General features: G+C 47.3%; 1 protein-coding gene across 1 annotated transcript in view; it reads right to left on the reverse strand.

The window, feature by feature from the left end:
• LOC126252942 (hyaluronan mediated motility receptor-like) overlaps nucleotides 1–25,726 on the reverse strand; it is a 181,905-nt gene that overhangs the window by 104,041 nt on the left and 52,138 nt on the right. The window contains exon 2 of the mRNA XM_049953951.1: nucleotides 3,213–3,385. Within this exon, the coding sequence (XP_049809908.1) occupies nucleotides 3,213–3,385 (173 nt within the window). The remainder of the gene's footprint in view (nucleotides 1–3,212; nucleotides 3,386–25,726) is intronic.

Below are 25,726 nucleotides of genomic sequence, written 5' to 3' on the forward strand. Positions count from 1 at the left end.
CAAGTTACATTTCAAACCAGCAGCCTATAGCACCATGAACAAGGCACTACGGTTCTACAAATGTTCATCTACTGAGGAACCTGATATCACTGTATCCACCCAGGTAGTTAATGCATCCCCGCACATGTGAGTTGCTCCAAAAGTCGTTTAATACATTGCACAGGTGCTAACCACACTAAAAAGCAGGTGCTGGTATTAATATAACCCAATGGGAGTGCTCACTATGAGGTCACATTTGGAATTACCACCTAGACGCAGTCTTAAGCAGACTTCTGACAAGTTATTTTGGAAAAATGTTGACCCCAGAAAGCCGTGTTAAGAGTTCATCTGGACGGGGTAAGAGATATCGACAACAGACTGTGAATTTACAAACACTTTAAAATCACCAGAGAGCCGAAGGTTGCCTTCAGATTTTTTGACAATTATCAGTGGACTAGACCATTCACTCAACAGGACAGGCATGATAGGACCCTAAGATGCAAGTCGATCTAGTTCCAACATGACTTACTCCCATAAAGCCACTGGGCCTGGGCAGGCATGAAAAAAATGGGGCTGTGCCGTCGGTTGCATGGTGATGTGAGCCTCAAAATCAGTAGCACCCCCAAAAGCTTCCAAAATTAGGGAGGAATATTCTGAGCTGACCATGTCCAGTTGTTGGTATAAAATTAATTAAATACCAGATGCATTTTGTCATCAGTAGAGAAACCAAAAATTAATGAAGGTTAGGCACCTTCATAATTTTTGTTCTCAAATAAATTTTCAGTGTCTGAATCATGCACTGCGAGAAAGGTAAAAAGTTGAACCACTGTTTTGTACATTATGGAAGTAGGAAACTGTCACAATATTAGTATTTAATGTTTATTGTAACTCATCAACTAACGAGCAACAGGTACAAAACCAGTAAGCCCAGATTCACATAGGTTTGAGACTTTAACAAAGTAACTGCTGCCATCTTGTCCACTAGCATTTTTGACATCTTGTCCATAACATGTACTTCAATGTAGGGTTAGTTTGGGGTTACCATCACTTGGGAGACATTGATCACATCCACATTCACGTCTGGTGAAGGATGACCGAGCTTTGCACACAGACACAGCATTGTCCTTTTTTTTTTTTAAATAATGGTTATTCACTGCCCAACACTTTGGGCATGCGGTCCACTCATATTGAACAAAACAAAAGGCCGCACTAACATAGCCGCAACATCGTGTTACCCACCATGAGCTTACCGATAATGGTCAAGAAGGAGGAGAAGCAACAGTGACTACTTTACACCACACTTCTACTTGATTTCCTGTTGTCCTAGATACTTCAAAAGGCTTATCAATGTTCAGAACATCTGTGAGAGAGGGATTTTCACATTGTGAATGGTGGGCTCCATGTGGTTCCCAAGTCGTGCAGCGACCATAAACCATAAAATTACCAAATATGCAGCAACCAGTCACAAAATCATGTTTTATTTATTCACTTTTGCAATCGATTTCAACTGATTAACAGCCATCATTGGTGCTTTCAACCAATATGTGCCCTGATTTGCAAAAATGAATAAATAAAACATGATTTTGCGACTGGTTGCTGAATATTTGGTGATTTGCATATTGAAAAGCATGTTCACAAATTTCCCTATCTGGGGCTAGGTGTATTATATCATCATGAACCCTAGAATCAGCATGTGTCCCAGTGGGTCTCATAACAAAGTAGGAACAACAGCTAAGTTCATGAAGTTTCGCTGCCAAAGCTCTGTACGGCTGTTGCAGCCATTTTTAACAACGGTACAACTCACCACAAGCAGCAATAACTTTTGTACATTTGCAATGAAAATTGGAGAACAACCAACACATTTCATCAAAAGAGAGACTGGCAGGTTCCTGAAGAGGAGCTAGCTGACACAGAAGGTGATAAACACGAGGAGAAACCCCTGACAAAAATAAAAATCTTACCCAAGTTGGTGTCAGTGATTGAAAAAGCTTGAAAATGTTGCCGATTGTGTTTTTCATATGAATCCCAACCTTCCGCAGAATAATCATATAGAGGAAATGGTGAGGGTTGTGTCAATGATGGTGGAACCTGGCATACTGATGAGGCTGACAAAGTGTCTAGTGCCATAGAGACAGCCTACTGCTGGTCGGAGAGAGCTCATTGTTGTTAAACAAGAGATTGAAGAATTTTTTCCACTGACCTGCTGACTGTATATTGAACCAAGAAATGGTACATGAGGAGAATAACACACTTGTCATCAAGTATTTTGTATCATTTTACAGATACAATATCAGAAGTACAAATACAAGTTTTATTCTGCTTCCACATGAAGAGATTCACAATAACACTGAACGAAGTATGAAACAGTACAAAGTCTCAAATGTAGAACACGTCAATATACAGTCTTGTAGGTGGACATACAATACGTAAGTAAACGTAACACCAGGCTCATACTGGGCTTTTGTGCACACGACACATCGCTTATTATGCCGTCTGTCCAGGTTGTAAGGAAATCTCTCTAGGCCAGCCATTGAGGCACTTTTATCACACTTTGATTAAGTGTACTCACACTATAGGGTTAGAACAATTTACCTGTTAAATTGTCATTTATGACTGTCAGTGAATACAGGCTTCCTCTCCCTCCGCTTATTAGTTCATTTCATGTTCTGTGGCTCATTTGCATGATTAATCATAATGATGTGGAATGAGACAATTTACATTCATGTTACACGTTCATTTGTAAATATAGGCACATGGTTACCACTGAAATTATTTCCCTCCCTCTTCAACAGAACAAAGACATATTAAAAATGACTTAGTATGTCAGATCAAATGTTGTCAAACTGACTATGTAGTCCAATTAAGAGTAGGCCAACACTATCATTATAAATGTTGAATATATCACATTCACGAACAGTTTTCTTACCTGACACCACTGTAGAACCTTATGTACCAAATCGCAACCTATTTATTTATGAAATACACGAACTAGAGATTAGTGCCTGTAGACATTTTAACTTTTAGATCACAGAATGTCAAAAACATTATGAGAGAGAGAGAGCTGTTATTCTTAAGAAGTACATATGATGTACTTATTCCATCACCTCCACACTATGATAAAGAAATCGATTTTTGCTTTACATGAGTATTATGGTATGAGCAACAATAATGTCAAAAAATTCTGCACACAAAAAGCTCTTAACCAGTATTCTCACTTCCATGACACTACTTACAGTACGAAACACAGGCAGTGAGGATGAACCGCAGTTTTTTATTGAAGTGTTGGGATTTTCAGCTCCTGCTACTTGTGGTTTGAGATCAGTAAATCTTTCACTTTTCTCTATGACAAACCCCTTGACTTTAGAATCAAATTTTGGATCATAACTTCCTGGTGGTGGTGCACAACCTGCAAATATATTACAAAGTTATACATAATTCTCCCATAGCTATGGTAATGTGATAATAAATAAGCATTTAAGGAAAAACAATACCACTCAGAAATAAGACATTAAACAAAATAAAATTAATGGAAGTGGAAAAAAAACCTGTCAGGAAATCTTTATGGAGATAAAGCAATACGACACATGACAAATAGAAAAATAGCAGGAAATGCCAGATAATAGATACAGTTAAAAAGAAAAAGATCTAGTGAACATGAAATAAACAATTATTCACATAACATCTATTAAAGCAAGTAACGCTCAACATTTAGAGCAATATAATCGTTTTAACTCACAAGAATTGGTAAGGTGTAAAGAAGCAATAAAATCAATATCTCACATGAGTAGTCTTCAATAGTTTTCACAAGCTGGCCAATTGAAAAGAGAATAAGAAAAATGCGCAATGCATTAATTTCAACAACAAAAATTAAGTTGGTTTTAAAAGTTAGGTATAGTAAGAGAGTATCTAGTTTGTACTAACCGACGGGGACTAAGAGCAGCAGCAAGTGAGTAGTCTACCAAACAATCCCTCATTACAGGTTTTGTTTTGTTTTAGGGTGCAAAAACAATTAAGCTCATACGTGCCCCGTCAGAAACTTGCAACACAAAGATGAAAAAGGATCTAAGAACAACTACATGTTAATCCCAATCAACTGGAGGAAAGACAGCTAAAACCAGGGGCTTTCTCTCAGAAAAAGTCCATAAAATACGCTGCAGAAAAACAAAAGTCCTGAACTAAAGATTAAATGTTCTTCGCCATATTGCTACAGATGGATATAAAGTAAAATGTGGTCGACAGCCCACGTGTTGTTCGCTAAAATGGCTCATAACTCAGACAGCAAATATAAATTAGAACATAAGTGGTCAGAATAATTGCATTCTGTTACCATCAATGGTTGATGACAACGATCACAAAGTGGTGGGGGATCACCACTTAACAAATGGCGATGACTACAAAGACAGCACCCCATATGCAATCTAACTAAAATGACCTCCTCATGGTGAATGGCCCAAGATGAAGTCAGCCAAGCTGCTGAGAGAGGTTTAATTCCTTGGAGATTGTTCCCATGAAGGGAAGACCAGTGGTGATGCCACAGTGACATCTGCTGACAGACAGCAACATAGCGAATATCGGAGGGAATGGAAGAAGTAGCAGGCTGACGTACTAGGACTGCAGCAGCCTCGTTTCCAGTCAGACCACTGTGACCAGGGACCCACACTAACATCACAGTCGCTCCATCAAGAGTGAGCAAGTGAAAGCTTTCCTGGACCCACTGCACTAAGGGATGGCTGGTATACAGCTCACAGAGGCTACAAAGGGCAGTGAGAGAGTCAGATGACAATGACACAATTGAAAAGCCTGACATCAGTGTACACAAAGGTACTATCGCGAAGTTCTGAGAAAGTTATGGCGATACAGTGAGTCTGGAGTAGTGTCCTTAGGAAGCAAATGAAGTTCAAGGTGAACAAGGGCCGCCGCACAAAGAGAATGTGGTCAAGGGTTCACGCCCATTGGGAAAGTGGCCACATAGTGTACGGTTCTGCTGCCAAAATCAATAGCCAAAAGCAAATTCTAGGAGGTAACAGAAGAGGGGCACGCCCCCTCCTGGGAGTTAAAGGACTCCTAGGATGGGTGACCAGGCATGGCAGACAAATGGCATGCGTAATTGCTGACGAGAAAGTCAAGTCAGTATGACAGTGGTATTTGACAGCTTCTGCATACAGACTCTCAACTGTACTAGCGGACAAGGTGCCAGTGGCCAAACACATACCACAATGGTGGATTGTATTTAGATGTGTAAGATGGAGAGACATGCAGATGTACAAACAAAACACCCATTGTCTTGTAAGGTAAAGGTGAAGTGCGATGAATGGAACTTTCTATGGTGGTATGAGACCTAGATCATGCTCTCGCTTCCTCATGATCTTCAGCCACAGGGACAAAATGTTCATATTCAGATTTTATAGAACCTTTCTCTTGTGGGCAAGCACTTTCTCCTTCATACCAGTAAAAAATGGAGCACGGTGGTCTAATCCACTCCCCAGGAAGTACTGCTCAGGATACATAGGACATTGACGGACCATGTATAGAGGACCAAGAAAGTTTCCTATCGAGCAATATCATAGAAACAGTTTTGTTAGTGGAGAAAGGGAAAGCCACTGTTGATGCTCCACGAATAAAGACGATCGAGACATTGTTGAAGATGCCACTCAAGGAGACAAGTCAGCAAGAACTGCAATGTATCGCAAAATCGTGAATGAAAAGGGAGCCAGAGGCGGGTGACAGGTCATAATAGGGTACATGGGGATAGCAAAGTGGACGACGCTCAGGATGGAAACCTGAGGCACATCATTTTCTTGCATAAAGGTGTGCGATGAGGAGAACCCAAAAGTACCTAGAAAACTGTCTTAAAAATTCCTGAAGGAAATAGGCCAGGCCGCCTCGGAAGACCTGTGTGTAGCGAGTATGGAGGATACCAGTCCTCCAGCAGGTTATCTTGGCTTTCTACAAACCAAAATAAATGGCCAGTCTGGTATTTCCTCACAAAACCATTCATGACACCGGTTGATTTTTTTTTGGTGGGGTTTAAGGGCGCTCAACTACTGAGGTCATTAGCGCCCAGTCACAGTTGTTAGAGCACATAGAATCTAGTAAAACTCAAGGGGAGGGGGGGGGGGGGACACCAGAAAGTCCTTACAAAGATGCAGATAAAGTAAGTAAACGAGTTAGATGTCTTTGGACAAGCCAGTCAAAGTTATAAAACGAAGAACACAAGCAGCTGCTCGAGCGTCATCAGCTAAAATATCCGGTAAAGTAGATGGCAGGGACAGGACAACACGAGATTGACTAAAGCGGGGACACGACAATAAAACATGGCGCACTGTTAATGCTTGACCACAAGGGCACTGCGGGGCTGGGTCACCGGAGAGCAGGTAGCGGTGGCTAAACCGGCAATGCCCAATCCGCAACCTGGTCAGAAGGACCTCTTCTCGCCGAGATGGTCGGGAGGAGGTTGTCCAAGCAGTTGGGAACGGTTTTACTGCCCGGAGCTTGTTTCCTTGGAGGGATGACCAAGTATCCCACCACAACAACACAAGCCTCTTACAAACAACCCCAGTAACGTCAGATGACGGGACACACAATGGGAGGCTGGCCGAGGCAGGCGGACTGCAGCCTTGGCTGCAGCATCAGCAGCCTCATTCCCAGGCACTCCTACATGTCCGGGAACCCACAGAAAGCTGACAGGAGAGCCATCATCAGCGAAAGAATGGAGGGACTGCTGGATCCGTTGCACCAAGGGATGGACCGGATAGGGAGCTCCAAGGCTCTGAAGAGCACTGAGTGAATCAGAGCAGAGTACATACGATGAATGGCGGTGGCAGCGGGCATACTGAACGGTCTGATGGAGAGCAAAAAGCTCGGCCGTAAAGCTGGAACATTGGTCGAGGAGCCGGTATTTAAAGGTGACGGCCCCGACGACAAAGGCACAGCCGACACCATCGTCAGTTTTGGAGCCATCGTTGTAAATAAAGGTGTGACTGGCAAGGCGCGCACGAAGTTCGACAAACTGTGAGCAATACACTGCAGCCGGAGTACCCTCCTTCGGGAGCGAGCTGAGGTCGAGATAAATATGAACCAGAGCCTGGAGCCAAGGTGGTGTCGGGCTCTCACCCCCTCTGAAGGTGGTAGGGAGGGCAAAATCCAATTGTTGAAGCAGGCGACGGAAGCGGACTCCAGGGGGCAGCAGGGCAGACACATACAACCCGTACTGACGGGGCGAAGAAGGACTGATAAGAGGGGTGGTCGGGCATTGACAACAGCCGGCAGGCATACCGACACAGCAGTACGTCGCGCCGGTAGGTCAATGGTAATTCGGCAGCTTCAGCATAAAGACTCTCAACGGGACTAGTGTAGAAGGCTCCAGTCGCAAGACGTAACCCCCGATGGTGGATGGAGTTGAGACGGCGTAAGAGGGATGGCCGAGCAGACGAGTAGACAAAGCTCCCATAATCCAGCTTCGATCGGACTATGGACCGATACAAGCGAAGCAGGACAGTGCGATCCACTCCCCAAGATGAACCACTAAGAACTCTGAGGACATTAAGGGAACGTGTACAACGGGCCGCCAAATAAGAGACGTGCGGAGACCAACAAAGTTTCCTGTCCAATGTGAGCCCTAGAAACTTAGTTGTTTCCACGAATGGGAGAACAACGGGACCGAGATGTAAGGATGGCGGAAGGAATGCTTTATATCGCCAAAAGTTGATACAAACCGTCTTCTCTTCAGAGAACCGGAAGCCATTTGCCACACTCCATGAGTATAGGCTGTCTAGACAACACTGAAAACAGCGCTCCAGGAGGCATGTTCTCTGGGCACTGCAGTAGATCGCGAAGTCATCGACAAAGAGAGAGCCTGAGACATTAGGGGGAATGCAATCCATAATTGGATTGATCGCGATGGCAAAAAGGGCTACGCTCAAGACGGAGCCCTGAGGCACTCCGTTCTCCTGGAGGAAGACGTCGGACAATACGGAACCCACACGTACCCTAAACTTTCGATCTGTTAAAAAGGAATCAATAAAAAGGGGCAGGCGACCGCATAGACCCCACCTGTGCATAGTGCGGAGGATACCTCCTCTCCAACAGGTATCATAAGCCTTCTCCAAATCGAAGAACACGGCTACCGTTTGGCGCTTTCGCAAAAAGTTGTTCATGATGAATGTCGACAAGGTCACAAGGTGGTCAACAGCGGAGCGGCGGCGACGAAAGCCGCATTGAACATTGGTAAGTAGCCGTCGAGATTCAAGAATCCAGACTAACCGAGCGTTAACCATGCGCTCCATCACCTTACAGACACAGCTTGTAAGAGAAATGGGGTGGTAACTAGAAGGAAGGTGTCTATCCTTCCCAGGTTTGGGTATAGGAACAACGACGGCATCACGCCAACGCATGGGGACCTGACCTTCGGTCCAGACGCAATTGTAGGTACGAAGAAGGAAGCTTTTGCTCGCCAGAGAAAGGTGTGTCAGCATCTGAACGTGAATGGCATCTGGCCCCGGAGCAGAGGACCGGGACAGTGCAAGCACACGTTCGAGTTCCCGCATAGTAAAGGGGGCATTATAAGTTTCCAGATTCAGCGAGTGGAAGGAAGGTCGCCGAGCCTCTTCTGCCTCTTTCCTGGGAAGGAAGGCAGGGTGGTAATGGGCGGAGCTTGAAACCTCCGCGAAAAAGCGGCCGAAGGCGTTGGAGACAGCCACAGGATCAACAAGGACCTCATTACCTGAGGTCAGGTCAGGTACCGAGGAGTGGGCCTTAATGCCCGACAGCCGGCACAGGCCACCCCAAACGACAGAAGAGGGAGTAAAACTGTTAAAGGAGCTGGTGAAAGAGGCCCAACAAGCTTTTTTGCTATGACACCAGTTGAGAAAGTGATGAGATGGTCTGCTGCAGAATGGTGCACCCTAAATCCACATTATGCAGTGGTTAGAGTGCACAGCTGGTGAGACAAATGGGCCAGTAGCTAGAAGGAAGGTGTTTGTTCTTACCAGGCTTAGGAATGGGTACGACAGTGGCTCCACACCACCGTCTGGGAAATGAGCCATCTGCCCAGATGTGATTGTACATATGGAGGAGGAAGTGCTTGTGCACAAGAGAAAGATTCTACAACATCTGAATATGAACATCGTTCGTCCCTGTGGCTGAAGATCAGGAGTAAGTGAGAGCTGATCTAGCTCCTGCACTGTAAAGGTGGCATTGTAGCATTCACGATTCGCAGACAAGAAGGGTATCATCCGAGATACTTCCACTCATTTCCAGTGGGGGAAAGCAGGGCGATAGTGAGTGGAGCTCGAAATCTTTGCAAAACAGCAGCCAAAGGTGTTGGAGATAGGAATAAGATCCATAATGACATAATCTGCTACGGTCAGGCCAGAAACTGGGGAGTGGACTTTGGTCCCAGTGAGCCGTTGGAGGTTGGCCCACGGTACACAAGAGTGAATGGAACTGTTAAAAGAACTAGTCAATGAAATAAAGCTAGCTTTTTTGCTATCCTGAAGAATGCGACAACACTGTGCATGCAACTGTTTATAACTGATACAATTTGCCGTCTTAGGATGATGTTTAAAAATGAGGAGAGCATGTCTCCACACGCAAACTGTGTCGTGACATGATAGTCCACCAAGAGGTTGGGACACAGTGCGGTGAAGTTGAAGTGCGAGGAATGGAACATTCTATGGTGCTAACGGTAACATTTGTAACGTATTCTACCTGGGATCACAACTAGCGAAATGATGTTTGTCAAAGATTGCCAGGGAGGAGTAAAGCCTCCCGCCAGTCTTACAAAACTTTCAGTTGAGTTTACGAGTAGGTGGTACAGGAGTCAGCAAATGGATAGTACAAGGGGCAAGGTCACTCGAGTACACTTCAGAGAGAATGGATCATTTGAGACAACGTGCAATCCTGCACATGATGTCCAATGGGACTACGTGTGCATGGAGTCTGGAAAGAACATGGGTGCTCCAGTGTTAAGGCAAATGAGGTTGAGTTGATTGAGATCGTCAGTCAAGAGGGCACCTCTCTGACAGGTTCTGGGAGAGCCCCAAAGGGGATGGCGTGCATAAAAGTCACCGAGCACCAAAAAGGGGTGTGGGAGTTGCCCAATTAGCTCGAGAAAGACTGCCATGGTGACAATGAATGACAGAGGGATGTAGACGGTACAAAGATAAAAGGAAGTGAAGATGGAAAAGGGCAACTGTAACAGCTTGCAGCCGAGTATTCAGCAAGATGGTTTGACTCAATGTCATCCCAGATGAGCAGCCTGACTCCCCCGTGAGATGGAATGCTGCCCTCGGAGGGAAGGTCAAAAAAGACCAGAAAGAAATGCGAGAGGTCAAAGCGGTTGTGAAGACAATTGCATTTCCTAGAGGCAGAGAACAAGTGGACCCTGCGATTCCAGGAGCAGCCATAATTCTTCCTTGTTGGATCTAACGCACTGACCATTCCACTGGAAGAGAGTTATGATGGGGAAAGGGGAGGAGGGATATAATGAAGGGGCATCATGTTGGCAGCTGCCGAGTGCTAGCCTTCAAAGACACACTGCTACAGGATGCAGAGGCTAGAGGATCCTGCTGTATGAGACTTACTGAGGCATCGGCTTTCTTCCTTGGTCAGTCTGCGGATTCCAGGGCAGAAAAATGGCCGGTGCTGCTCACTGGGAAAATGGAGGTCAACCGGGTGAGGCTATCACCCAGTGACACTGTTGCACAGGATCTCCAAGTCGTTGAGGGAGAAGACCGTTTGCCTTTGTATGATTTCTTGGAGCCTTTGCAGTTTGCAGATGAAATTCAGATGTTTATTGGCTGGAAAGTGTAAAAAGTATTTACGCCAGTATTGTGCCTGTCCTCTCCAGCGTGCTGGTTGTGTAGCAAGGGATTTCACAGCATAAGGCAAAAATTTAGTGGCATGTTGCATAGCTGGAGGAGGAGGAGGAGGAGGAGACTGGAATGCTATCGTGACACTGGGAGATTTTCAACCACGGTCAGTTGCAGAAGCCAATCTCCAAAAGCGGTTTCTGCGTAGCCTGTTTGGCCAGCTTGTCAGCAGGTTCGACGCCTGGGATTCCAACATGACCTGGGCTCCAGACAAACACCACTGAACGACTGGACCGTTCCAAGGCATAGATGGACTCCTGGATGGTCACTACCAAAGGATGATGAGGGTACACTTGTCAATAGCTTGTAGGCTGCTCAACGAGTCAACAAAGAAGAAACGACTCACCAGGGCATGAACGGATGTGCTAAGAGCACGAAATATAGCCACTGGCTCAGCAGTGAAAACACTGCAGCCATCGGGCAACGAATGCTGTTCAATATGTCCTCTATGGACATAAGCGAAGCAGACGTAATCATCAGCCATCGAGCCACCGGTGTAGACTCCTGCATGGCCTCAGTACTTGTCAACAATCTAGAGGAAGTGGCAGAGGAGAGCCATGGGGTTAACTGAGTCCTCAAGCCATGTGAAAGGTCCAGGTGAAACCGCAGCCTAGGTGTACACCATGGAGCCTCAAGTATAGGTGGTAAAGGCAAAGACTCCAGTTCGGAAAGAAGGGATCATACATGAACTGCAATTGGAACCCCTGACCTGGGCCGCCAATGCAGGATATGAACCGGCTGTGGGTGGGGAAAGGAGACCATAATTCGGATGGCAGGAGAACTATTAATGTGTGCAATGTAACTGGCCAGCAGTTGTGCACGCCTAACCTGCAACGGAGGAACTCCAGCCTCTACCAGGACGCTGGTCACCGGACTCGTCCTAAAAGCTCTTGACATTAGGCGAACACCACAGTGGTGCTCTGGGTAGAGTAAACGCAATGCTGAGGGCGCCACTGAACCATAAACCAGACTCCCATAGTCAAGGCAGGATTGAACAAGGGCTCTGTAGAACTGCAGCAGCAATGAGCGATCTGCACCCCAGTTGGTGCTGCTCAGGCAGCGGAGGGCATTGAGGTGCTGCCAGCACTTCCACTTAAGCTGACGAAGGTGAGGAAACCAAGTCAATCAGGCGTCGAAAACCAGTTTTGTAAATCAATAAGTCTCCACTACAGACAGTGGATCATCATTAAGGTATAGTTCTGGTTCCGGATGAACGGTACGATTCTGACAGAAGTGCACAACACATAACTGTGGCCGAAAACTGGAAAACATGGACTAGAGCCCATAACTGCGCCTTGTGGATGGCTTCCTGTAGGCGCCGCTCAGCAACAGCAGTACTGGTCGAGCAGTATGAGATGCAGAAGTTGTCAGTATACAGAAAAGGTGACACGGACAGCCCTACAGCTGCTGCTAGATCATTAAAGGCCACTAAAAACAGAGATACCCTCAACACAGATCCCTGCAGGATCCCATACTCCTGGATATGGGGGGAACTATGGGAGGCACCAACTTGGGGATAGAAAGTACGAAGCGACAGGAAATTTTGGATAAAAATCGGGAGCGGGCCTCTGAGACCCCACTCGTATAATGTGGCAATGATAGGATGGCGTCTGGAAAAGGCTGTTCGGATGGCAGACTCTAGGGACACAAGATTATCAGTGATAGAGTGACCCTGGCAGAAGCCACTCTGACATAGAGCCAGTAGGCCATGTGACTCCAGGACCCAACCCAACTGCTGACAACATGCATTCCAGCAGCTTACAAAGAACTTTGGTGAGGTTGATGGGCAGATATCTATCCACATCAAGCAGGTTTTTATCAGGTTTGAGCACCAGAATGATGGTGCTCTCCCGCCACTGCGATGGAAAGACGTCATCACACCAGATCTGATTGAAGACGATGAGGAGCTGTCGCTTGTAGTCAGATGAGAGATGTTTAATCATGTGACTGTGGATCCGATCTGACCCAGGAGCAGTGTCGGGGCAATGTGCAAGGGCACTGAGCAGCTCCCACTCTGTAAATGGGGTGCTATAGGATTCACTGTGGCATGTAGTGAACGAGAGGACTTTCCCTTTCAGCCGCTGTTTGAGAGTGCGAAAGGCTGGGGGGGGGGGGGCTAATTCCCTGATGGAGAGGCTTGAGCATAATGCTCAGCAAAGTTCTCGGAAATCACATTTGCATCGGTAGATATGCCATTTATGTTAACACCGGGAACCTGGTACCTGAAGACACGTCTGATCTTTGCCCAGACTTAGGAGGGTGACGTATGGCACCCAATTGTCAAGACATATCTCTCCCAACATTCCTGCTTCCGTCGTTTCACAAGTTGGCGAATGCGGGCACGGAGCCGTTTTAAGGCTATGAGGTGCTCCAGGGAAAGGTGCAGCTTATGCCACTGTAGAGCTTGCTGACACTCCTTAATTGCTTCAGTGACTTCCGGTGACCACCAAGGGACTGCCTTTCACCTGGGGCACCCTGAAGAGAGAGGGATCGCGTTTTCTGCCACAGAAAGGATTTTTGTAGTCAACTGCTCAACCATCACATCAATGTTACCGTGTGGGGGAGATACAACGGTGACAGCAGATGTTTAAGTTTCCAAGTCTGCCTTGTTTGAAGCCCATCTGGGCAGCCGCCATGTGCCTGACGATGGGGCAGTGACAGGAAGATGGTGAAGTGGTCACTATCACACAGGTTGTCATGTGCTCTCCAGTGGATAGAAGTCCTGGGCTGCAAATTGATAAATCAATGGCCGAGTAACTATCATGAGCCACCTGAGATGTGTGGCGGCTCCAGTTTTTAAGAGGCAGAGGTTGAACTGAGACAGTAATGTTCTGACATCTCTGCCTCTGCCAGTAGCCATGGTGCCACCCCACAAGGGGTTATGGGCATTAAAATCTTCCAAAAGTAGGAAAGGTTTAGGGAGTTGATCAATCAGTGCAGCTAATACATTCAGGGGTACTGCACCATCTGGAGGGAAATATACATTGCAGACAGTTACTTCCTGCGTCGTCCTATTCTGATAGCCACAGCTTCAAGAGGGGTTTGAAGGAGCACAGTTTCACTACAGACAGAGTTTAGGGCATACACGCAAGCTCCACTTGACACTTTATTATAGTCGCTACTGTTCCTGAAATATCCCTTATAGCTGTGGAGGGCAGGGGTCCGCATTGCCAAGAACCAGGTTTCGTGGAGGGCAATGGAGAAAACAGGTAAAGCTTAATAGTTGCCGAACCACCGCAATTCCACTGGAGGATGACATTGTCATGAGACTGGGAAGGCATGGAACATTCAATGAGGCAGTTTACACCTGCTGCCACCAACTTATTGCCTGAGCAGTCTATATCCATAGTGTCTTAGGGTCTGGCGAGATCCAGGTCCTCAGCAGACGCCAGAATCTCCACCTCATCTGCAGATGCAGAGCTTGTAGGCAGCGGTAGTGTGGACGCCACTACACATTCCTTGGTCTTGGGAATCCTCGTTTTGGATTTCTCTCACTACTCCTTGGGTTTCCCTGACTGGGATGACTTCACTGATTCAATCTCCGGGACTGAGGATGAGCATGAAGCCCTATGACCAGCTGCTTTTGAGCTCTTCAGCCACTGGCAGGTGTCATCTTTCCCACTAGCAGAAACCTGGGAAGGGAGTGACCCAAAGGACCCCTTCCTACTGAGAGGAGCCGAAAGACGACTTGTGCTTCCCCAGCACAGAAATGGCAACGACTGTTGTTTCCAAAGTAGGTGGTGCAGGAGGTGACTGGGGTCAGCGGAGCCAATGGGGCTAGAATTATTGTAGCAGCGGAGTTAAGACGATGTCTTACGTACAGGATGTGGGCTTTCAACTTTCCTCTTAGCCTCAGTGTAGGTCAGTCGGTCCAGGGTCTTGTACTCCATGATTTTCCTTTCTGGAGAATCCTGCAAACACGCGAGCAAGGTGAATGGTGCTCTCCGCAGTTGACACAGATGGGAGGCGGGGCACATGGAGTATTGGGATGTGATGGGCATTCGCAATCTCGACATGTGACGCTGGAAGTACAGCGGCAAGACATATGCCAGAACTTCCAGCATTTAAAGCACCGCAGTGGGGGAGGGACATAGGGCTTGACGTCATAGCGGTAGATCACCACCTTGACCTTCTTGGGCAATGTGTCACCCTCGAAGGCCAAGATGGAGGCACCAGTGACAACCTGATTATCCCTCATTCCCCGGTGGACATGGTGAACGAAATGTACACCAAGCCACTCTAATTTTGCATGCAACTCATCGTCGGACTGCAAAAGAAGGTCTCTGTGAAATATGGTACCCTGGACCATATTTAAGCTCTTATGGGGTGCGATGGTAACAGAAACATCCGCCAGCTTGTCACAAGCGAGTAATGCCCGTGACTGGGCACAAGACGCTGTTTTGATCAAGATAGACCCAGATCTCATTTTGGACAAGCTCTACACCTCCCCAAACTTGTCCTCTAAATGCTCAACAAAAAACTGAGGTTTCATCATCATGAAAGATTCCCCATCAGCTCTCAAACATAGAAGTTACCAGAGCAATTACGAGCCACCATCCTTAGCGTGACGTTCCTCCCATGGTGTGGCCACGGAGGGGAACAATTTGGGGTCATACTTCTGTGCGTTGACCACCAGCAAGAAATGATGTACTACGCTTCATCGCGTGTCATCCGCCCTGATGCCACCCAATCCGACGAGGGGACCTCCCCAAGGGCACCACCCAGCCACAGCAAGGGCCACCTAGCAGGATGGCCATTACCGGGAGTCCTGATGCCCCAGGGTTATGGGCATCCACTACTTGGCATACGTGGGAAGTTAACAGCGCAGGCATCAGCAGAGCGATCCCTGTGTGGTCAGAGGGCTACAACCAACAGGGTACATGGCAGTCCAACCAAAAAGGACTGGCTACCATTCTGGATATCAAGTGCAATCAAGCAAACAAGTCCTTTATCATCATCAGCATAGAAAACAATATTGCGCAATTGATGGAAAAACACACACCCAGGAGGTTTTTTTTGTTTTGGTTTTGGGGCGCAAAACTGCTATGGTCATTAGCGCCCGGTCTGTGACTTAGGAAACGGTAAAAAACGAAAATGGAAACCAGCAGCAATGGGAACGAAACTCAAAAAATTGGAGAAACTAAAAGCAGAAGGAAAGCTTAAAAATCCACTACAGAAAGGGGTTGGTTGTCCCCAAAAAAAGCTTCAAATGACTGACATCATATCAATGGCACTAATAAACTCGAGAACGCGATCGGCCGAGCGCATGTCATCTGCTAAAATGGACGATATATCAGGCGACAGCTGTAGACGGGCACGTAACGGAGTAAAATAGGGGCACTCAATTAAAAGGTGTCTTACCGTCCACAGAGCAGTGGGGACAGAGTGGGGGTGGATCGCCGCTTAAAAGATGTCGATGGCTAAAAAGACAGTGCCCTATCCGAAGTCTAGTTAAAATTACCTCCTCCCGACGACGCGTTCGGGAGGAAGAGGTCCAAGCACAGGGAAGAGCTTCCACGTCCCGCAATTTATTATGGGGAAGTGTCGACCAATACGCGTACCATAAAAGAACAACACGACGACATAAAATGCTCCGTAGATCGGCGAAGGGAATCGATCGAATAGCTGACCGAAGAAGAGAGACTGCAGCCTTGGCCGCTATATCGGCCGCCTCATTTCCACAGATACGAACGTGTCCTGGGAGCCAGAGGAACGCCACCGAGACGCCCCCCAGGTGGAGCAAGCGCAAACAGTCCTGAACCCGGTGGACCAGAGGGTGGACAGGGTAGAGAGCTTGGAGACTGAGTAGAGAGCTGAGAGAATCTGAACAGATAACATACTGTATCCGCTGACGGCGGCGGATGTATTGGACAGCCTGGAGAACAGCGTAAAGCTCTGCAGTATAAACCGAACACTGGTCGGGAAGCCAAAATCGATTTAGGGTGTCACCAACAATATAGGCACTCCCTACACCTAACGATGTTTTCGAGCCATCAGTGAAATAAATGTGGCTTCCTTCATTTGTGCACATAGAGCAGCAAATGCCAGACGATAAACAAGTGAAGAGGTACCATCCTTGGGAAATTGACAAAGGACACGGAGCAGGCAGATCCTGGGACGGAGCCAAGGCGGTGCTGTACCCCAAGTTGTCAAGAAGGTTTTAGGAAAGCGGAAGGAAAGAGAATGGAGGAGTTGACGGAAGCGGACTCCCGGTGGTAGTAGGGAGGAAGGGCGGCCTGCATCTCCTACATCCAAGGAGGCGTCGAAAAAAATGTCATGGGCCGGATTAGCAGACATGGAAGACAGATGGCTAGCATAACGACTCAGAAGGCCTGCTCGCCGATTGGACAGTGGAGGTTCAGCAGTCTCAGCATAAAGGCTTTCCACAGGGCTGTTGTAAAAAGCTCCAGACACTAAACGTAATCCACGTTGGTGGATAGAGTCGAGACGCCGAAGAATAGACGGCCGAGCAGGAGTAAACTATGCTTCCATAGTCCAATTTCGAGCGCACTAAGGCGCGAAAGAGGCGGAGAAGGACCACTCGGTCCGCTCCCCACGAGGTACCATTCAGGACACGGAGGGTGTTGAGTGATCGCAGACAGCGAGCCGAAAGATACGAAACGTGGGAGGACCAGCACAGTTTTCTGTCAAACATGAGACCCAAGAATTTAGCGATGTCCGAAAACGGAAGGTTGACAGGTCCTAGATGTAAGGAGGGTGGAAGAAACTCTGTACGACGCCAAAAATTTACACAAACGGTCTTGCTGGGAGAAAAGCGGAAGCCTGTTTCGATGCTCCAAGAATGGAGGCGATCGAGACAGCCTTGTGAGAGAGTACTTCGATTTCCTGCTGCTAATAAGGCGAGTACACCGTTCGCTTGTTACACATTTTTACGAGCTTCAAACAGGTACAACTTATTTCAGTTATCTGGGTAGTTACTATTTTATTTTTGTAATTTCTTGCGTGTTTGAGTGCCTACTAGACACAACCTTTTATTTTAATAACAGTGTAGTGTACAGTATCGCCGTTGCTATCGACCCTCGTATCGTACAGGCTTTTGTTTGTTTGGTTAGAACAGCTCAGTGTCGGTTAGACCGTCAGTGAGAGAGTACTTCGATTTCCTGCTGCTAATAAGGCGAGTACACCGTTCGCTTGTTACACATTTTTACGAGCTTCAAACAGGTACAACTTATTTCAGTTATCTGGGTAGTTACTATTTTATTTTTGTAATTTCTTGCGTGTTTGAGTGCCTACTAGACATAACCTTTTATTTTAATAACAGTGTAGTGTACAGTATCGCCGTTGCTATCGACCCTCGTATCGTACAGGCTTTTGTTTGTTTGGTTAGAACAGCTCAGTGTCGGTTAGACCGTCAGTGAGAGAGCACTTCGATTTCCTGCTGCTAATAAGGCGAGTACACCGTTCGCTTGTTACACATTTTTACGAGCTTCAAACAGGTACAACTTATTTCAGTTATCTGGGTAGTTACTATTTTATTTTTGTAATTTCTTGCGTGTTTGAGTGCCTACTAGACACAACCTTTTATTTTAATAACAGTGTAGTGTACAGTATCGCCGTTGCTATCGACCCTCGTATCGTACAGGCTTTTGTTTGTTTGGTTAGAACAGCTCAGTGTCGGTTAGACCGTCAGTGAGAGAGCACTTCGATTTCCTGCTGCTAATAAGGCGAGTACACCGTTCGCTTGTAGGGTAAACATAGTCATGTGTAGGGACTGTGGTTGTTGTGAGCGGACGCAAGGAGAATTGGCCACTCTTCGGGGGCAGGTGGAGGCTTTGTCTGTTAGGCTCATCGAGCTCGAGGCGCAGGCGTCGGCTCGTAGTGGCGTTGGGGCAACTGTGGTGAGACCTATGCCTACTTCGGTGGCCTTGGAATCGCATGGAACCCCTGATGTCGCTGCGTCTTCCGGCAGTGAGCATCTTACCGGTCAGCCATCACTCCAGGGTGAATGGCGGACAGTGGTGGGCTCGCGCGTGCCTGGCCGAAAGGCGAAGGTGGGATCTGGCCGCGTGGCAGCTGCCTTACCCCTTTCCAACAGGTACGGGGTACTTCCTAGTGGTGATGACATCGTTTCCGAGCCACCACAGGATGCCTCGCCTGTTGGGCCAGTGGCCGATTCTCCGGCAAGGTCCCGACAGTCACAGAGGGCGGGCCTATTAGTTATAGGGAGCTCCAACGTTAGGCGGGTTATGGAGCCCCTTAGGAAAATAGCGGGTAGGTCGGGGAAGAATGCCAGTGTGCACTCGGTGTGCTTGCCGGGGGGTCTCGTCCGTAATGTGGAGGAGGCCCTTCCGGCAGCTATTGAACGCACTGGGTGTGACCGGCTGCAGATAGTAGCACATGTCGGAACGAATGACGCCTGCCGCTTGGGTTCTGAGGCCATCCTTGGTTCCTTCCGGCGACTGGCTGATTTGGTGAAGACAACCAGCATCGCACGCGGAGTGCAAGCTGAGCTTAATATCTGCAGCATAGTGCCCAGAGTCGATCGCGGTCCTCTGGTTTGGAGCCGTGTGGAGGGTCTAAACCAGAGGCTCAGACGACTCTGCGACTATAATGGTTGCAAATTCATCGACCTCCGTTATTGGGTGGAGAACTGTAGGGCCCCCCTAGACAGGTCAGGCGTGCACTACACACCGGAAGCAGCTACTAGGGTAGCAGAGTACGTGTGGCGTGCACACGGGGGTTTTTTAGGTTAGAGGGACCCCCCCTTGGGCGAAACGATAAAATACCTGACGGCTTACCAGAGAGGACATCATCATCGTTGATAAAGAACGTCCGTCCTCAGAGACCAAAAACAGGAAAAGTCAACGTAATATTGGTAAACTGCAGGAGTATCCAGGGCAAGGTTCCTGAATTAGTATCTCTTATTGAAGGAAATAGTGCGCATATAGTATTAGGAACGGAAAGTTGGTTAAAACCGGAAGTGAACAGTAACGAAATCCTAGACACAGAATGGAATATATACCGCAAGGATAGGATAAACGCCAATGGTGGAGGAGTATTTATAGCAGTAAAGAATTCAATAATATCCAGTGAAGTTATTAGCGAATGCGAATGTGAAATAATCTGGGTTAAGTTAAGTATCAAAGGTGGGTCAGATATGATAGTCGGATGCTTCTATAGACCACCTGCATCAGCAACCGTAGTAGTTGAGCGCCTCAGAGAGAACCTGCAGAACGTCGTGAAGAAGTTTCGTGATCATACTATTGTAATAGGGGGAGACTTCAATCTACCAGGTATAGAATGGGATAGTCACACAATCAGAACTGGAGCCAGGGACAGAGACTCTTGTGACATTATCCTGACTGCCTTGTCCGAGAATTACTTCGAGCAGATAGTTAGAGAACCAACTCGTGAAGCTAACGTTTTAGACCTCATAGCAACAAATAGACCGGAACTTTTCGACTCCGTGAATGTAGAAGAGGGTATCAGTGATCATAAGTCAGTGGTTGCATCAATGACTACAAGTGTAATAAGAAATGCCAAGAAAGGAAGGAAAATATATTTGCTTAACAAGAGTGATAGGGCACAAATCGCAGAATATCTGAGTGACCACCATCAAACGTTCATTTCTGAGGAAGAGGATGTGGAACAAAAATGGAAAAAATTCAGAAACATCGTCCAGTACGCCTTAGATAAGTTCGTACCGACTAAGGTCCAAAGCGAGGGGAAAGATCCACCGTGGTATAACAATCATGTACGAAAGGTACTACGGAAACAAAGAAAGCTTCATCATAGGTTTAAGAGTAGTCGAATCATAGCTGATAAGGAAAAGCTGAACGAAGCGAAAAAGAGCGTAAAGAGAGCAATGAGAGAAGCATTCAACGAATTCGAACATAAAACATTGGCAAACAATCTAAACAAGAACCCTAAAAAGTTTTGGTCATATGTAAAATCGGTAAGCGGATCTAAATCCCCTATTCAGTCACTCGTTGACCACGATGGCACCGAAACAGAGGACGACCGAAGAAAGGCAGAAATACTGAATTCAGTGTTCCGAAACTGTTTCACTGCGGAAAATCGTAACACGGTCCCTGACTTCAGCCGTCGCACGGACGCCAAAATGGAAAATATTGAAATAAACGATATCGGAATTGAAAAACAACTGCTATCACTTAGTAGCGGAAAAGCATCCGGACCAGACGAGATACCCGTAAGATTCTACAGTGATTATGCTAAAGAACTTGCCCCCTTTCTATCAGCAATTTATCGTAGATCTCTGAAAGAACGTAAAGTACCTAGCGACTGGAAGAAAGCGCAGGTCGTTCCCATTTTCAAGAAGGGGCATAAATCAGATGCGAATAATTATAGGCCTATTTCGCTTACGTCAATCTGTTGTAGAATAATGGAACATGTTTTATGTTCTCGTATTATGACGTTCTTAGATAATACAAATCTCCTTCATCATAACCAACATGGATTCCGCAAACAGAGATCATGTGAAACTCAGCTCGCCCTATTTGTCCAAGAAATTCACAGTGCCGTAGACACTGGCGAGCAGATTGATGCCGTATTCCTGGACTTCAGGAAGGCATTTGATACGGTTCCGCACTTACGTTTAGTGAAAAAAATACGAGCTTACGGAATATCGGACCAGGTTTGTGATTGGATTCGGGATTTCCTAGAAGAAAGAACACAACATGTCATTCTTAACGGTTCAAAATCTGCAGATGTAGAGGTAATTTCGGGAGTACCGCAAGGAAGCGTGATAGGACCTTTATTGTTTACAATATACATAAATGACTTAGTTGACAACATCGGTAGCTCCGTGAGGCTATTTGCAGATGACACGGTTGTCTACAAGAAAGTAGCAACATCAGAAGACTCGTACGTACTCCAGGAAGACCTGCAGAGGATTAATGAATGGTGCGACAGCTGGCAGCTTTCCCTAAACGTAGATAAATGTAATATAATGCGCATACATAGGGGCAGAAATCCATTCCAGTACGATTATGCCATAGGTGGTAAATCATTGGAAGCGGTAACGACCGTAAAATACTTAGGAGTTACTATCCGGAGCGATCTGAAGTGGAATGATCACATAAAACAAATAGTGGGAAAAGCAGGCGCCAGGTTGAGATTCATAGGAAGAATTCTAAGAAAATGTGACTCATCGACGAAAGAAGTAGCTTACAAAACGCTTGTTCGTCCGATTCTTGAGTATTGCTCATCAGTATGGGACCCTTACCAGGTTGGATTAATAGAAGAGATAGACATGATCCAGCGAAAAGCAGCGCGATTCGTCATGGGGACATTTAGTCAGCGCGAGAGCGTTACGGAGATGCTGAACAAGCTCCAATGGCGGACACTTCAAGAAAGGCGTTACGCAATACGGAGAGGTTTATTATCGAAATTACGAGAGAGCACATTCCGGGAAGAGATGGGCAACATATTACTACCGCCCACATATATCTCGCGTAATGATCACAACGAAAAGATCCGAGAAATTAGAGCAAATACGGAGACTTACAAGCAGTCGTTCTTCCCACGCACAATTCGTGAATGGAACAGGGAAGGGGGGATCAGATAGTGGTACAATAAGTACCCTCCGCCACACACCGTAAGGTGGCTCGCGGAGTATAGATGTAGATGTAGATGTAGAAGACGTCGTTCAAGAAGGCTGGTCCGTTGAGAGTTTTAGTAGATCGCAAAATCGTCCACAAAGAGGGAGCCTGAGACATTGGGAAGGACAGTCCATAATTGGATTTATGGCAATGGCAAACAGTACAACACTTAGCACGGAGCCCTGGGGTACCCCGTTTTCTTGGGAGAAAGTACGGGAGAGAGTAGTGTTCACCCGCACTCAAAATGTGCGCTCTGCCATAAATTCGTGAAGAAATAGTGGCAGCCAACCTCGAAAGCCCCAAGAGAACAGTGTGCAGAGGATGCCTGTCCTCCAACAGGTATTGTATGCTCTCTCCAGATCAAAAAATATTGCTACTGTTTGGCGTTTCTGGAGAAAATTGTTCATGATGTAAGTGGAGAGAGCAACAAGATGGTCAACTGCAGAACGATGCTTTCAGAAAGCGCATTGGGCAGGTGTTAAAAGACTGCGGGACTCCAGCCACCAAGCAATGGCAATTAACCATACGCTCCAAAACCTTACACACACTACTGGTGAGAGAAATGGGGCGGTAGCTAGAGGGGAGATGTTTGTCCTTTCCAGGTTTCGGAACAGGAACGACGACAGCTTCCCACCATCGTCTGGGAAAAGTACTGTCGGTCCAAATTCGATTATAAAGGCGAAGGAGGTAACGCAGACTATGTGTTGATAAATGCAGCAACATTTGGATGTGGATACCATCCGGTCCTGGGGCAGAGGAGCGAGAAGAAGAGAGGTGTTTTTTTTTTTTTTAGGGCGCACAACTTCAATGGTCATTAGCGCCCTGACTAAGTTAAGAATGCTCCACGAGGCACAAGTTTAAAACAACAACTAAAAGGGAAAACACGATAAAAGACAGACTGACAGGCAAAGGATTAAAAAACAGCAGCATCAAATGTCCTTAGAGAGGTTTGTCAAATTGATAAAACGAAGAACGCGAGCAGCTGCTCGTGGGTCATCCGCTAAAATGGCATCTAGAGTAGATGGTAGGTTAAGATCTAGACGCAGTGTGTTAAAATCCGGACAAGACATTAAAATGTGGCGGACCGTCAGCAATTGTCCACATGGGCAGAACGGCGCCGGCGCCGGCGCAGCCGTCAGCAGATGGCGATGGCTGAACCGCCAGTGTCCAATGCGTAACCGGGCCAAAACGACCTCCTTCCGCCGAGAAGGGCGGGAGGAGGACGTCCAAGCCGCGGGAAGAGGTTTCAAGGCCCGAAGCTTGTTGTCTGTAAGTGCAGCCCAATCGGCATGCCACAGCGATAAAATGCGCCGACAAATTACCCTGCTACAATCCGACGAAGGGACAAAACAAGAAGCTGTCCGAGGCTTGAGGACCGCAGCCTTGGCCACGGCATCTGCAGCTTCGTTCCCAGGGATACCGACATGGCCAGGGACCCACATAAAGCTAACCGGAGAACCGACGTCCACTAGCTGCTGAAGAGAGCGTTGGATCCGGTGCACGAAGGGGTGAACCGGATACGGATCACTGAGGCTCTGGATGGCGCTCAGGGAATCGGAGCAGATGACATAAGCAGAATGTCGGTGGCGGCAGATGTAAAGAACAGCCTGGTAGAGGGCAAAGAGCTCAGCTGTGAAGACCGAACAATGGCCATGGAGCCAGTATTTGAAACTTTGTGCCCCGACAATAAAAGAACACCCGACCCAGTCATTGGTCTTTGAGCCATCTGTATAAATGAAGGTCATATTGATGAACTTCGAACGAAGTTCAACAAAACGGGAGTGGTAGACCGAACCGGGGGTAACCTCTTTTGGGAGCGAGCTGAGGCCAAGGTGAACGCGGACCTGAGCCTGGAGCCAAGGTGGCGTGTGGCTCTCGCCCACTCGAAAGGTTGCAGGGAGTGAAAAATTAAGGTGTTGAAGGAGGCGACGAAAGCGAACTCCAGGGGGTAGCAGGGCAGAGACATACAACCCGTATTGACGGCCGAGAGAGTCGTCAAAAAAGGAACGATAAGACGGGTGGTCGGGCATTGATAGTAGCCGACAGGCATACCGACAAAGCAGTATATCGTGCCGGTAGGTGAGTGGCAATTCGCCAGCGTCAGCATGAAGACTCTCTATGGGACTAGTATAAAAGGCTCCGATCACAAGTCGTAAACCCCGATGTTGTATGGAGTTAAGGCAGCGTAAGATGGATGGCCGTGCAGAGGAGTATACGAAGCTCCCATAATCCAGCTTGGAGCGGACGATCGACCGATATAGACGAAGCAGGACGGTTCGATCCGCTCTCCACGACATACCACTGAGAACACGGAGGACATTTAAAGAACGGGTACAACGGGCAGCCAAATATGACACATGTGGAGACCAGCTAAGTTTCCTGTCAAATGTAAGACCTAAAAATTTTGTTGTCTCCACGATTGGGAGAGCAACGGGACCGAGTCGTAAGGACGGTGGGAGAAACTCTTTGTAGCGCTAGAAGTTAATACAGACCGTCTTCTCGGCAGAAAAACGGAAGCCATTGGCGACACTCCAGGAGTAAAGACGGTCATGAGAACGCTGAAGACAGCGCTCCAGGACACGTGTACACTGCGCGCTGCAATAGATGGTAAAATCGTCCACGAAAAGGGAGCCTGATACATCAGCTGGGAGGCAATCCATTATTGGATTGATCGCGATGGCGAAGAGAGCGACGCTCAAAACTGAGCCCTGTGGCACCCCATTCTCCTGGCGAAAGGTGTCTGACAGGACAGAACCCACACGTACCCTGAACTGTCAATCCATTAAAAAGGAACGAATAAAAAGAGGGAGGCGACCGCGAAGGCCCCATGTATGCATGGTGCGGAGAATGCCCGCCCTCCAACAGGTGTCGTAAGCCTTCTCCAAATCAAAGAACACAGCCGCGGTCGGGCGCTTCCGCAAGAAGTTATTCATAATGAAGGTCGACTAGGTAACCAGATGGTCAACAGCAGAGCAGCGCCTACGAAATCCACATTGTACATTGGTAAGTAGGCGTCGAGACTCGAGCAGCCAAACCAATCGAGAGTTAACCATTCGCTCCATCACTTTACAGACACAGCTGGTAAGCGAGATGGGTCGATAACTGGAAGGCAAGTGCTTGTCCTTCCCCGGCTTAGGAATCGGGACAACAATAGACTCGCGCCAGCATGCGGGAACATGTCCCTCAATCCAGATGCGATTGTAAGTACGAAGAAGAAAACCTTTACCCGCAGGAGAAAGGTTCTTCAGCATCTGAATATGAATAGAATCAGGCCCTGGAGCGGAGGACCGTGAT

Source organism: Schistocerca nitens, chromosome 4, assembly GCF_023898315.1.
Source record: "Schistocerca nitens isolate TAMUIC-IGC-003100 chromosome 4, iqSchNite1.1, whole genome shotgun sequence".
NCBI classification, from domain to species: Eukaryota; Metazoa; Arthropoda; class Insecta; order Orthoptera; family Acrididae; genus Schistocerca; species Schistocerca nitens.